The sequence below is a fragment of the Crocodylus siamensis genome, chromosome 8 (assembly GCF_052110815.1).
Source record: "Crocodylus siamensis isolate JL-2025a chromosome 8, ASM5211081v1, whole genome shotgun sequence".
NCBI lineage: Eukaryota > Metazoa > Chordata > Crocodylia > Crocodylidae > Crocodylus > Crocodylus siamensis.
This window is the reverse complement of record NC_143402.1, coordinates 54,929,917-54,944,689: the sequence shown is the minus strand read 5'-3', so window position 1 is coordinate 54,944,689 and position 14,773 is coordinate 54,929,917. Positions and strand designations below refer to the sequence as shown.

The following is a 14,773-nucleotide window of genomic DNA, read 5'->3' as shown; positions in this document are numbered from 1 at the left end:
GCCGGGGGTGCATGGAGCTTCAGCATGTCTGACATCTGTCTGAAGTGCTGAATATTGAGATAATTACCTGCTACTGGAAGCCCAAAGTGAGCATGCTCCCAGGTCTCTATTCCAGTCGGCTTTATCAAGCCAGGACAGTCATTCTGCATCTGCTCTTCCCTTCTCCCACACTCTCAATGGGGAAAGACCTCAGCCAAAGGAAGGAACCCAGGGTCATCCCAGTCCAGCCCTTGATGCTGCCTGTCAGCACTCCCCACACCCTGGGAAAAGCCCCGTCCAGGACCACCAGGAGTGGAAAAGCAAAGCAGCTGCAGGAGAGCAGCTGCTCTTCACCCACAGCAACCAATGCAATGCCATAAGGAGCTGTTGGTGGAACAGAGCTTGTACCACTAGATGCCTTGGGGGACAGGTTTGGCTAGGAGGACTGTGACCAAATGGGTCTGGAGTCAAGTTACCAGGCCCCTTGTAGTCAGGGGTTGAAAGGAACAACAAGAGAGGTTCCTGCCTTTCCCTCCACACCAGCAAGGAGCAGGGCCACAGTCCCATGGGAGGAGAGGCCTAGACCATCCCATCATCAACGTTGGGAAAGACAGTGGGGGGGAGGAAGAAAAGGGCCCTGCTCCAGACCTTGCTCATTTTCAGGTGGGCAGAAGTGCTGATGAACATGAAGTCCCTCCCTCACTCCATTCCCCTCTAATGGCTGCAGTCTCTCTCTCTCCCCAGCCCAGATCAGACAAGCATCTGACCATCCTCTCCCATGGATGGTGCCAGAGCACCAGGACTCAGCAGGCACCAAGTGACAACTGTCCCCATGTGGCAAAGCAAAGCAACCCCAACACAAGCTTCGCCACATCCTGCGAGGCTCCAAACAGCACCCCCCTTGTCCATCCCCTGTGCAGATCCCAGGTGACACCAGGACACCTGCAGAACCAGGGGCATGCTGCAATGCAACCTCACACTGTGCTCATCTTTAAACAACACCTGACCATCGCTGCCATGGAGGCTCTAAGCCTCCCTCCCCACTGCCTGGGAGGCGGCACTGTGCACTGTCCGGCCTGTCCCGCACAAAACATACCTGCCACCTTGCGTGCTTCCAGAGCGACATCAGGCTCCTGGTGGGACAGGGGTGAGAAGTAGTCTGGGTTGTCTTGCAGGCTGCATCTGTTGGTGCCAGCAGGCCCCTTCGTGTCCTGGCTCATGACCAGCCGGCTCTCCGGAGCATAGAAGGCAGGCTTTTGGAGCTCAGTCCTGCCTTCCCCAGATAGCGCTGTGCTCTCCAGAGGCGTTCTCGCATCGTCGATAAATGTGGCTCTTTGCTCTTCCCCTTGGGGGCACTCTTGGGCAGCAAAGCTCTCTTTGCTTGGCTCTGAGGTCATCAACATGGCCCTTCCTCCATCACCCAGGTGTGTTCTCAGCTGCTCCGTGGGAGGAGGAGGGACAGCCTTCTCCATTCCTCCCCTGATTCCAGTGTCACTTCTGACAGCTGAGCATCAGGACCTGCATGTGGCCACTGCCACTGGGACCTACAATGAGAGGGAAAGGCAGAGTCAGAGCATGGCAAGGCCATGGCCACTGCTGACGTTCCACAGCCTCAAGCCACCCAAGAGCAGCAGTTCCTACCGCACCCTGCGACACAGCAGCCTCTCCAGCCACAGCCCATTGAGGACAACTGCTCTACAATGGGTCCACCTGCCAGCCAGAATCCCTCTGTGGGCTCAGTCACCTGCACTGAGGCTGCTTGGGTTCATGTTCCTAGAGCTACAGGATCCTGCAGAATAGCTTTACCTGAACTTACTGGAAATCATGGCTCCTCCAACCAATCTCACTGCCAAGCTCTTGAGTTACTCAAGTCTGGGGACACCACAAGGAGCGGTGGAAGGGCTGGGGAGTAGGGAAGAACAGTGTCACTTGCAGTAAAGCCCTGGGGCAGTGCCAGGTGTGTCACCGTTGGAGTTGAACATGTTTTACAAGGCTTCTTGTTCTTCCACAGGCCCCGAGCGAGCACAGAACAAGGGAACAGGCTGACAAACTAAGGCAGGTCAGGACAAGGGGGCAGGGAGAAGCTTTCAATGCCCCACCTCCCCTTGCACCAACAGCCTCGCTGCCTTGGGAGCAACACATACTGCCCACACCACAGTCCCCATCATGTTGCATTGACAGACCAGAGACTCCTGACCTTCAGAGCTATCCACAGCCAGGGACCATTTAGCCACATGAACCCACCACTGAAGAAGCTCATGCTCCCCAGCAACACTGCCCTTCCTGCCACCAGCTCTACCACAGCTACCCTGGTGGGGGCTGACCACACAGGGATGGCCACCACTCTTGGAAGGCTCTGGGGACCGCAGCCAGCTCCTGAACCCATTCCAATGGCAGCAGAGAGTCAGTGCTACCTCTGAGGAGCAAGATGCAAAGTGGAAGGATGCCCAGAAGAAAGGGCACTGTGCAGGGAACCAGCAGGCACTTCAAGGCCTCTGCTGGCATTCACAGCCACTGTGCAGCACATTAGTCATAATCACATGGCCCGAGGGGCTCACTGTCCTAGAGAGCTGCATGCATGAGGGAATGAGTCTCAACTGCTCTGGCAATTGGGAAAACAAGCAGAATTGAGGCCTTGGCTAGCATACTGCTAGAAGGCTGGTGCATGACCACTGTGATTGGGACAACAGTGATGATGACTGCCCCCCTTTGAGCATGGTGGACCCAGAGCCATCCAGCCAGCTCCCTTCCCTCCCAGGGGCAGCTGGATCCCATCGCCTCATCAGAATTGGCCAGACAGCAAAAAGAACAGAGAGGGTCCAAGCTGAGTCCACAGGAAAAGCAGTGACACAGCAACAAGCCACTAGCAGGGGTGAGCTGAAGCATACCCAAGAGCTGGGGAGGTGTGATGCCTGCCCTTCATCACTCTGAGCTGACCAGGCTAGAAACAAGCACATCCAGATCAAGGATGAACAAGAGATAGTGGCAGCAGAATGCTCCAGTGAGCAAGAGAAGGCGGTACACGAGGAAAGAAAATGAGGGAGCTAAATATACTCTGTCAAGGAAGAAGACCAGTGAGGGAGATGAGCTGAGTCTATAAATACCTTCAAGGTAACAATGTAAACGAAGAGTGGGATTTATCTGCTGTCTCACAAGAGGCTGTTCCCATACAACAAGCAATAGCCTGGGGCCAAGGAGGGCCTTTGCTCCAGCAGTACATTCTCACCAGGCAGAGACAGCTTCCAACCATGCAGTGTCAGGGAACAGGGGACCTGGCAACCACCTGTCCTTGGTCGTCAGAACTAGAGTCCAGCCGTTACATCCATGCCAATTTTGGAGCTCCCTGGAGATGGCTTATGCTGAAGGATGCCCGTCAGGGAGAAGCAGCCAATACAGCCACTGTCCAGGAACCTGAAGATGCCATCTCCTCCTGCTCTCCAGCACAGCTGTGCTCACAGCAAAAGGCAGTACACTGGGAGCATCAGGTGTTTCCCTGCCCCAGCCAGTGCCACCCATGAAGCCAGGGGCATTGGGTAAACCTGCTCCTGCCTCGTCAAGCCACAGAAGTCTCCACGTGTGGCGGCCTCCTCTGTAGCCATTCCGTTCTTCCAGCTGGCACCTAACTGGTGCGCAGCTCCCTCCAGCAGTGTCAGGAGCCTGGACTCCCCTTCCTCGTTCTGCCCTGGCTTGCATGCAGACTTGAAGGGAGCTCTCTGGCTTCACTGGGATCCATCCCCAGGCCCAGCTGTAGCTCCTTGTGTAGGGAGGAGCAAGGACCTGCTGGAGCATCTTCCTAGAATCGTTCTGGTTCCTGCTGGGCTCTGGCCAAATGAATCCCTGGCTGAGCTATTTTTAGCATTTTAAGATTTAGATGCATCCCTTGGGAATACATATAATCTCCAAGAGCCCCCCCAGCCAGTCTCCCACTCATGGCATGCACCTAATGTCTCAAAGCCATGACAGGCCCTGCCTGCTCGTGGGAGTTCTACAGGGCTCCCTACCCTGCCAAGAGGGAGGTGCAGGGCACAAGACACCTCTGATGCCATCACTGACAGATGGCAGAGGGTGTTCCATTCCTTCTACCCAGGTATCACCTTTCCTTTCTGTGTCTGCTGAGAACAACTGAATGTGGGGGTGCTATGTGGGGACCGGTGCATGAACAGCTGTGTCACCAGGACAGCCCTAGCATCTGCTTGCAAAAGCTGCTGCCCAGAGAGGGAGGTCACCGTTCTGCTCCAGCAGAGCCCCTTCCAAGAAACTGCCACCCCAGCAGTGAGAACCAAGGCTCTCCAGGTTTTACTCCAGACACATGTCCCTTCTGCCTGGCCTGACCACTGACAAGCTTTATGGGGCGTGACGGTATCACATGGAGTGACCAAGACTCCAGGTAAGTCTACAAACACCCGCTGTGGAACATGGAGCCAGAGCAATAAAATAAATGCTCCTGAGTTTTAAAGCCCTTTGCATACGTTAACCAATCACACAGTGACCAATTATACCCTTCACTCACCCCATAACAGCACCACAGATCTGATCTCAGAAGACTCCTGGACTCTCCACCAGCTCTGTCATCACTCAGACTCTTGTCCAAGTTAGCATCTAGAGCAGTGATTTCCCACCTTTTTCATTTATAGACCCCCTAAAAATTTCAAATGGAGCTGCAGATCCATTTGGAAATTTTGAATGGAGCTGCAGACCCCTTTGACAGGTAAATGTGGGTATTCACACACTTTTGATTGATTATAGTCATCTTTTGTGGACCCCTTAGACATAGTCTGCAGACCTCCAGGGGTCTGCAGACCACAGATTGAAAAACCATTGCTCTAGAGCCAGCAACACCTACCATGCTCTGTGTACCACAAGCCGCGGGAGGGAAGTGGCTGGGAAAGGGACAGCCTGCTGGGGGCTGAAGCAGGGGTCAGCAGGGCAAGAAGAGTTCAGAGCACTGTGCTCCTAGAGGTTGGGGATGGGGATGGGGCACTGGGAGAGCTGTGTTTCAAGACCTGTCTGGCTCCAGAGTCAGAGTCAGAGAGAGGGATAGAGGCAGGACACAATCTATGCAGCCAAAAGGTACCATAGCAGATCCCATGAGGTTGTGAGTGCAAGGATGGGCTGGGTGAGGATGCATCCAAATCAGCCTTGTCAAGCGTGGGTCTGTGAGATGAGAAACCCCAAGGGCCCTTACAGTCACACAAGCAGCAGGCTTCGAAAGGCAACTCCTCCTCTGATGGGAACAGCTGGCAAAGGCACAGCTCACAGGCTAGGGTGTCTTGCTGTAAGAACCCCAGCATAGGCAGTCTGGCCTAGCAGGTAGGCCACAAGGGGAGGGCTAGAAACAGGGGTTAGGGGACCAAGAGCCCCACAGCGAGGAGGAAGGAGCTGAAGTTTGAGTTACCAAATCCAGAGGACAATTCCAAAGGCCAAGACAAGGTTCTGGAGTCAGGGGCCAAACTATTAAAGCCAAGCCAAGTTCCCAAAAGCCAGAATCTGGCTCTGCTTCTGAACAGGATCAGATACCAAAGAGCACAAGATCCAGGGAGACTTCCCAGGGCCCTGCAAGGAAAACCACTGGCTGGATTGCAGCCTGCTGCCAACAGGTGAATTTAAGTGGTTGCTGGAGATTGTAACCTCTCCAATCAGGAAGCCCTAACAGTGACCAGCTGGTTCATCGGCCTGGGTGGGGTTGCCAGTTAAAGCCTCTGGAAGGTCTGGCCAGCTGGTGAATCAGTCAGGGCTGGGGGGCCCTGACATGGGAACTCGGTGCTGGAACCCAGCAAGTTTCCCTGGGTGGCTGGGGGCTTTGGAATCCGACAAAGGCAAAACGAGAGCCAGAATCCCAAGCCACAGCCATGGCAGGACTGCTGCTGCTGTTGTACAGGCTTCAGTGATGAAGAATGTACCGGCACCCTGGGCTTGCTGCACAAAACCCAGCCTATACCTCCTGTTCACAGGGGCATTCTGTCCCAGCCTGCAGGTACCAGTTGGAGACAGGTGTCCTCAGTAACATCCAGATGTCATCCCCCTCAGCTCCATCTGAAAACACTCAGACAGCCCCAGGCCCAGCAGAAGCAGGTGCATCCCTAGCAGAGCAAGTGTGCACCACTGGCCCCCAGCTGGATTTGAGTCTTGGGCAATGACCCTGTAGCCTATAAAACAAGCAAAGCCTTGCAGGCCCTAAAAGCATGTGAGAGGATGGAGAAGCATTGACAGCAGTAGGGTATGGGAATGCCTGATGATGCAGCAGCCTGGCTGACCGTGGGGGCAGGAAGCAGGAACAAACAGAGGCAGGAACCCCATGATAGGGCCCTGGCCCCCAGTTGGAGTGACAGCTCCAGGCTCACCCAGCTTCCCTTGCCAGCTCCTCCCAGCGTGGGGTGGGTTCTCCCCTCAGGAAGCCAGCATGTGATGCAGTCCTATGACAGCACCGTGCCTAGCACACCCCACAGGCCACCTGCTCACTTCCAACCAGCTGGCAAGGAAGACCCGCAGGCTCTGCCAAGCCCCAGCTGTGAAGAGGTGGCGGATCTGGCTTCATACTAGCTCCAAGGGACAGGGCTGGAGGTTGCCCCTGGCAGGGGGTGCAGCCAGCCCTTGAGGCCACAGATGGATACCACACAAACTATGAGCTGAGACCAGGAGCAGGGCCTTCTAATCCACTGCAATTGCTTCAAGTTGGCAAGGGCAACCGGCCCTCATCTCTCTTCCAATGACACTGACAATGCTCCCCCCCACCCCGCAACGCCTCTGGACAACCTGGGAGCCTGCCAACAAGGCCTGCCCTGCCCTGGACCTGCCACCAGGGACAGATCACTTTTCCAGGCAGCATCTGGGACCCGGGCACAGCTATTTCTGTGTTTCCGTAATGCTTGTGTTTGCTGCTTCATTTCTCAGGAGGCCCCAAGACCCCTGGCAAGGAGCAAATTGGTGCTGTTACACAGAAAGGGACTGCCCAACCCAACCAGACCCCAGGCTGGTTCACAAGGAGGCATGTGGGAGACTTGTTTCCCTTCCCCAGGGACTGTGCAGAAACAAAGCACACCCAGGCATGCCGAACACTGAGCAGTACTACCCCCATACCCTTGTGTAACACACCCTAGACCTCTCTTGTGCTCCTACAGTGTAAGGAGCCCACAGGAGGCAGCAGTGGCCCTAGGGACATCCTTCAGAGCAGCAGGGTTTTGCCCTAGCAGCTCCTGGAGCATATTCAGTGGCCATTCTTGCCAGCAGTCAGCATCCTTGCAGGGAGCCCCCTCCCTGTCTGGGGGCAAAGCACTGTTCAGTGTGAGCCAGGGCTGTGTGACCACTACACAGGAGAGCTGGCAAGCTGAAAATGCCCAACTCAGCAACAGGAACTTGGTAATCAAAAATCACTTGCTCAGCTGCCCAATCCACATAGCACATAACCACCTCAGAAACCACAGGACAGACTTAGTGGGTGTCTTCATCCAGGCCCGTTTGCCACTCACTGCCACCTTGCATTTCACCTGCTCTGGGAACCCCAAAGCAAGAGGCCTCAGAATTGGGCACAGCTGGGTCAGACAAACACATCCTGGGAGCTGAGTGGGAAGCCCCAGGCTTGTCCTTATTCATAATCTCCCATGAGTGGGGCTGGGCTGGGGTAGCTGTGGCAGAACAAACCCATTTACTTTGCACATCTGTGCAAAGACCCAGTGATGCAGGCCAGCCCTAATCCACACTAGTTCAGTGGCTAGACAAAATCAACAGGGTTGCCTGGAGGTTTGGGGCCTAGGATTCCCATGGAAGCCCTTTGCATCCTGCTCCTGCCAACGTCCAGGCTCAATGCAGGCCACTGGAGAGAGGCACTCAGCCAGCCCAGGGAAGAGCAGCACTGTGAGCTCCCCACCGCTGGTCCCAGCAAAGGCTCCAGTGGCCCTCAAGTCAGGGAGGGCCATTCTGGTTTTGCTAGCAAAGGCGCTGCGTGCTTTCTTTCCTGCGCTGCCTTGCCAGAAGCTCTCCATAGAAACAAGTTGACAAGGAGTGTCCCTATTTTTCCCTCCTTCAACACCTGCTCAGTTGTTTTCAAACCAGGAGGCTGCAGGGCAGGAAAGAACATTAGATGGGCCCATCTCCATCTGCCCGCAGCAATGTGATCCCAGCATGGCTCCTTGAAGTGTGATGGCTGACCTGTATTCCTTTGAGATAGGAGAGACCAGGAACCCATCACTTGGCTCCGCCAAGCTTGCTCACTCTCATGTCCATTAAAGGCAAACTTGACATTTAAGAAGTCTTTCTCTTCTCAGAGTCTCACTGCTACTGCCCCAACCCCAGGCACAGACACACACCTGCCCTACTACCCCAGGTTGGTGCACACCCCTTCCGTGATACGTAGCAGCAGCAATCCTCCCCCTACCCAATTTATCCCACAGAATGGGGACAACTGAAATGCTACCATGGTCAACTACTAGCCACTGACTTTCTCCCAAAAGCCAGGAACACTGCTACCTTCCTAGAAGGGTGGTAATGCCCAAACCATCTGCGCTGAGCGGCTCCAGGCTTCCCCATATCTAGTCCCTCCTTCAGACTCCAGGTTCTCTGCAAGAGCATCCACAGGTAGAAGCACCGCAGGGAAAGGACAAGGAGGGAAAAAACAGGAGTGGCTCACAGGCCAGATCCTGCAGCAGGACTGGCCTGGCCAGTCACCTCCAGGAGGCACAGATGGAGCCAGAGCCACCAGTCAGGGGGATGGGTGGGGGATGGGCTGTGGGGTGGCAAGTGCTTGGAGAAAGAGCAGGTGGCAAGGAAGAGGCAACAGGGGCACAGGGGAGATGCCTGAGGCCTCAGCTTGTGAAATGGGATAAAGCATTTACTCCATCAGCCCCGGCACTTCCACGAGATCCTGAAGACCTGCCCCATGTCACAGGCAAGCTCATGTTGCTCGATCAAGACAGCTACCCAATAGAGGTGCATCAATATACTGGCTGCCCATTGGATTGGTACCGATAAAAGGGGAAATGACAATTGGCTATCGGCTTTTTTTGGCCATTGTAGCCGGTAATGTTTACCAATAATTATGCCTTCTGGCCAGGGCCCTGGACACCTGGATACTCTCTCCCATGCAGGGCCAGGGCCCTGGATGCCTGGGTTCCCTCAGGAAAACAGCTGGTTTCCCCTTGCAGGCAGGCAGCACTCTATTCTGCAAGAGGTCCTGCTTGGTGCTGCTGGGAACGAGACACAGGGGGCACCACGTGCACGTGTGCAGCCATACATATGTACGCAGTCAGGAATATAGCCCAGCAGTGTGGAGAGCAGTTCCCTGCAGGTAACTGTATGGAGAAAGGGATTTGGGGGGGTGGGGGTGAGGGGTGTTGATTAAAGCTCCCATGGTGAAGCAGGGAGGTAGGGCAGGAACAGGGGCTGGGAACTCTGCCCAGCCAGGGCAGTGATGGGACCTGAGGCCAGGGCAGGATGGAGCCACGGGCAGCTTGTCCATAGGTGGTGTGTGTGTGTGGGGGGGACCCCTGCCACTGCGTGCACCCCGGGGGAGACAGGTGCTCTCCAAGATTTGTGCATGGGGTAGATGTGGGCAGCTCACTGTAGGCTCTCTACTTTGCTACCTTTCCCTCAGGAGCTCCATAGAAGCCACATGCTCCCTGCCTACCCAGCAGCAGTGGGAGGGTAGGGTTGAGTTGTGCCCCCCCGCACTTCTGGGCAGGCAGGGGGCACACAACTGGCACAGGGCCCCAGTGCAAAGGCAGCAGAGTGGAGAGCTTTGGGCCCACAGCAGGCAGCCTGCGTCTGCCCTCATCTCACTCAGCTCTGCTCCGATTAAAAGCATTCCCATGCTTAAAAATAGTGCTGGCAGTGCTTGAACTAAAGTTCATTTGACAAGCTTTAGTTCAAGTGCCCCTGCTGCCATTTTTAAGTGCCAGGACACTAATGCATGTGATGCAGAAGGCTGCTGCAGCATGCTCCCTCCCTCAAAAAAAAAGTTTATGTCAGTACTTTAAAATTTTAAAGTAAATCTGTTATTGGATCAGCATCAGCTGATATGGTTAATAATCAGCTATCAGTATTGGCCAAGAAAATCTTTATTGTGTACCCATATTACTCAGACAGAGGGCACCTGTGAGACAAGGGGGATGGTTGGAGAGTTATGGTGCACGCTGGCTGGCCCAGCAAGGGATGTGTCACCGGGATCACTTAAACTAAGGCTGTCCAACTGGTGGCCTATGGGACAATTTGCAGCCTCCAGGTCCCCACATTGCTCCAGCTGCACCAGCAGTTGGGTCTCTGTGCTCCCCCTCCAACTTCTGACTTCTATTTCTTCCCTGCCCTTGCCCCAGGGGGTAGCACAGCCCAGCCCATAGTGCCAAGGGAGCCCACAGCCCAAGTTGGCACAATGCAGCATTGGGGGTGGGGGTGGGGAGGAGCAGGGGAAAACACTTACACACACAGTACAGTTAGAGAGGGGCAGAGATGTATGTGGCACAGACAGGGGGTGGGCCCTGTGGCTCATGCTGGCATGTCCCATGCAATACGCAGCCCCCACCCACTTGGAAGTGGATTTAAACCTACTTTAAACCATGCAACCTCAATGGTTGCTACAGGCAAAGCCATTCTATGGGTGCAAACAAAGACAGTGGTTCTGGCATCGCATCAAGTGGGAATTCACATGGAGACTGAAAATTCCCAGAGCAATCCCCCTCTTCATGGGAAAGTAATGTGGGGCTGGGGTGAAGCTAAGAGAGGCTCCCTGAAGATTCCCATCCTTTGAGGAACCACTGATGATCAGTTAGATGCCTCCCAAGGACCTGAATGGCAGGAAATGTCCCCTAAAGCCTCACTAATAAGAGCATTTAGCAGAGGAAGGGGGCTTTCTTCTCCCAGAGCTGGAAGGGGAGAGGCATGTGCCCCCGAGGGAGGCCTTCCTTCTCTGCTGCTTGTGTGGCGGTGGCTCCAAGGCTAGGGTGGCTGGGGAATTCAGCACTGAGTGCTTGGCTACAAGGGGCTGTGCTTATCTGAGCTGTGCTGGTGTTAGCATCTTCAGGGAATTTGGCTCCAGGGTTTTCCATGATGAAGAACTTACTGAAGGATTTGACAGGGGAGATTCCCCTTCCCAAGCCTTCGGCCTGCAGCAGAATCAGCAGCAATACAAGGCTCCAGAGCCACCTCCAGGGTTAGGATCACACAGCATTTCATGTGACATGCTGGCCTTCATCTCCATAGAGGGTTGGCACACCAGGCACATTACCCAAGCAGCCATCCCAGAGGCCCTTCTGGTCCCAGGCACACCAGCGGGCCTGTTCTTCAGAGCAGGCTGGTGGGATCATGATGGGGTATAACCACATATAGCTCTGCATCATTGCAAGTCATTGGGTTTTTCCAGCTGTTCCCCACTTGCCCTCATCACAAAAAACCCCCCCTGGCTCTTGGGTAGCAGAAGCCAGGTTGAAAACATCACTCATGTGTAAGTGAGGCCCATTTCCATGGAGAAGCCAGAGTGATGGCACAGAAACAAGCCTGCAGCTCCTATATCAGGATGTACCCAGAATCCAAGGACTATTTGACTGCCAACATCCTTCACTCCTTTGCTGCCAGGTGCCAGTAGCAGGACAGCATGGGATACGTGGACAACCCGTGTGGTATTCACATATTCTTGCTGCAAGTGACTACTGGGATAGGAACAAGGCATCAAAGCCTCTTTCCCCAAGTAGCAAGCTGCCCAGGAACAGGGGCCTTGCTTGGTATGAAGCCCAGTGCAGCCTCCCATGGCAGTGTCTGCAATCCTCCCCTCCCAGCTGCCAGGCTGTCTCTTCCTGCCAACCCAGCGTGCCCCTGGGCAGGCAGGGCTAGGTTTCCAGTGCTGGAATCCAACATGTGCAAAGGATCAGCAGTCAAGAGCCTGCCTACATGAGAGGGGAATTTCCCCATGAACAACGCGGGATCTGCAGGAGGGGAGCAGGCCCCAGACAGCTCCAAGTGCACTTACTGGTAGCCCCTCCTTGAAGTACTGTCAATGTGCCTGCTGCCCCAGCTCTCCAATTCCATCACATCTCTTTGTCCCAGGCCATCAACAACTGTCACTTCAGGCATTTCACCAGCACAACCCACTACCTCACCCCTGCTCCAAGCACCACAGCCTCGCATGCACTCCACCTAGAAGCCTCTCTAGTCGCTCCTCTCTGGAGGGAACAAGCAGGCACAGACCCCCAGGCTCCTAACAGCCAAGGACAGGGAAGCTGTAGCACTCTTGTGCCAATCCAAGAGATGCCCAGACACCACATGGGTGGCCAGGGCATAGAAAGCACTGCCAATCCACCCCCGGCTCCAGACAGTCAGCCCACAGGGGGACTCCCTCTGTGCACAGCCACACTGTGACTACCAGCACCACCTGTCAGAGTGAGGGCACAAGCACTAGTCCTCACGGGGTCCCAGTGCCGAGGCATGGCACCACTTGAACTGCGTCTGCTGGCTCACCACCCAGACAGAGCCAGGCCAGCGCAGCAGAGGAAAGTGCCGGGGTGCCAGACGCAAGGCATTATGCCCCATGGGCCAGCCCCGCTGTATGCGAGGCATTTCTACTCCGTGCCTCACAGCAACATCTCAGGAGCATGTTGTAGCAGCACTGGGCACTGCTCAGACCTGGCCCTACCTGCCTGTCACACTCCCAGGCTGCTGGCCCTTTGCAACAGGTGGAGGTTAGGCCCTGGCGGCCACAAGGCCAGCTGTGCTGCCTCCCTCTTGCCGAGCACAGCACCTGCCCCCCAGGTGCTGAAGCTCCCTGGGCACCAGCACCATCGTCCTGCCCAGCTCCAGCCCCCAGCACCTGCTGCTCCCTGCCCAGGCGCCGCATCCTGCCAGCCCAGCTCCCGGCGCGGCTGACACACGGGCACCTGGATCCCTGCCCCACAGCATCCTCCGCTCCCCACGTGGATGTGGGGTTCCAGCCCCCTTCAACCGCTTCTTCCCCAGGAGCCTGGGTCCACACCCCACCGCATCCTCCAGCTGCCAGACACTGCCCACCGCTGCCCTGCCCTGCCCCCCCAGGGCCCCGTCCTGCCGCAGCCTCGGCCGCTTGCCCCCCCCCGCCGGCGACCCAGCCCCGCCCCCACCCCGGCGCCCGGGTCTTCGCCCCGCTGCATCCTCCGCCCGGACACCTGGGACCCTGCCTCCCGCCCCGGCCCCAGCACCCGGCCCCCGCATCCCTGCACGGCCCGGCCCGGCCGCACCGCGGGTTCAGCACCCCGGACGGGGCCGGGCCGCGCTTTGTCTCCCCGCGGGCACTCACCGGTGGGGCTGGGTCGCCTTCGCCGCCGCCTCCCCGGGGACGCGGGGGCCGGGCCGGGCCGGCGGGCTCCTCAGCGGCCCCGCGGCAGCCGCCGCCCCCTGCCCGGCTCCGGCCTCCACAGCAGCCGCCGGCGCGCGGGGGACATGGCCCCTTTAAATCCCCCCTCCCTCTCCGGGGCCCGGCCAGTCCCGCGGCTGCCGCTGCCTGCGCCGCTCCGGCCGCTCCCCCGCCCCCCTGCCCGCGGCGGGGCCCGAACACGTCACCGGCAGCGCGACGGCGGCGCCGCCGCCGACATCTTGGACGAGGCAAGTGCCAGGGCCGCGGCCCGGCCTCCTGCTCCCCGGCGCCGCCATCTTGGGAGAGGCACGGGAGGCATTTTCCCAATCTCCGGCGCCTTGAGATGACATCGAAATCCCAACCGCCATCTTAGGAGAGGCACGGGAGGCACTTCTCTTCCCTCCCCGCGGCGTCTTCAGATGACGCAACAATCCCGCCGCCATTTTGAGAGAGGCACGGTAGCGCTGTACCGCGATGACGTAAGAGCAGCGCGACAGCCCTCGCGTCGCCGCCATCTTAAAGGAGGGTGGGGGTGGGCAAGTGATTGTTAACCGGGGACTTAGAGGTCCTCGCAAGGAGGTCCTGAACAGGGTAAACATGCAAGACCGGAGATAACTAATGGGAAACCGCAGTGCCCATGGCGCTCGGCTTGGCAGGAGCCCTTGGCAGTGAAAAAGTCACTCTGTCTTTCCCGTGATCCAAACATCAGGGAAAAGACAGAGCTCACATCTCCCACGGTTTGCATCTGAGAGCCACGGGGCTGGAGCCAGGGGTCCTGCGGCCCCTGCCCTTCCTGCACCCCAGGAAGCCAACAGGCTAAGCCTGGGGTAGGCCAGGCCTGTGGGTGCCACTGCTCCTGCCCTCAAGCATCTTGCACCTAAGCTCAACAGTCCTGGTCTGTGCAGCTGCCCCTTGTAGGGAAGCCACTCCATCACCCTGCTGGTCATGCCAGACCTCGGCCACCATCACAAGCCTACTTTAGCCACCATGTGATGCAGGCACCCCCCCACGCTCACCAGGACTTTCCGCTGTGTCCAGTAAGCAGCAGCACTGTGCTTGTCTTGCCCTGGTTGCGTGACCTGGCCACATCTGCCTCTCCTTCCTGCTCTGCCCTGTGGACTGGCTAGGATTTGTTTGTGTAAGGCTAGCCAGAGAGACTGACCCAGTGCATCAGGAGTGAAACTAAACACAGGCCAGATGCAAGGAACACAGCCTGTTGTCTTTTACCAGCCCACCCAGAGGGCCTCATACAGGGAATCTCAAGTCCCAAGGGTTTGGGAATTTGACATCTGTAGGTAGTCCGTCCAGGGAGCCTATGAAGGCAATGGAACGTGTGGGTTCCCAGGTTCCTCTGCCGACATATCTCACATACGAACAACACCAATGAAATGCTCATGTGGGGGGAGGGGAGGAATGGGGTGATGCTGTTGAGCAGGTGCAAATCAAGAAGGGCCCAAACTAATCACCCAGAGAGCTCCAGGGGAAAGC

The 14,773-nt window shown here is 56.8% G+C and overlaps 1 protein-coding gene across 12 annotated transcripts in view; it reads right to left on the bottom strand.

Annotated features, from left to right (window-relative positions):
- WIZ (WIZ zinc finger) overlaps positions 1-13,461 on the bottom strand; it is a 113,091-nt gene extending 99,630 nt beyond the window's left edge. For 4 of the 12 annotated variants that reach the window (XM_090059935.1, XM_090059937.1, XM_090059936.1 and 1 more), the window contains exons 1-2: positions 13,229-13,459; positions 1,076-1,523 (exon numbers count right to left, since the gene is read on the bottom strand). In XM_090059935.1, coding sequence (XP_089916061.1) covers positions 1,076-1,451 — 376 coding nt within the window. In that variant the 5' untranslated portion in view covers positions 1,452-1,523; positions 13,229-13,459. Of the gene's footprint in view, positions 1-1,075; positions 1,524-13,228 lie in introns of those variants that run through there. The other 8 variants (XM_090059938.1, XM_090059940.1, XM_090059941.1 and 5 more) reach the window with 5 other exon arrangements.
- Between the last annotated feature and the right edge of the window lie 1,312 nt (positions 13,462-14,773).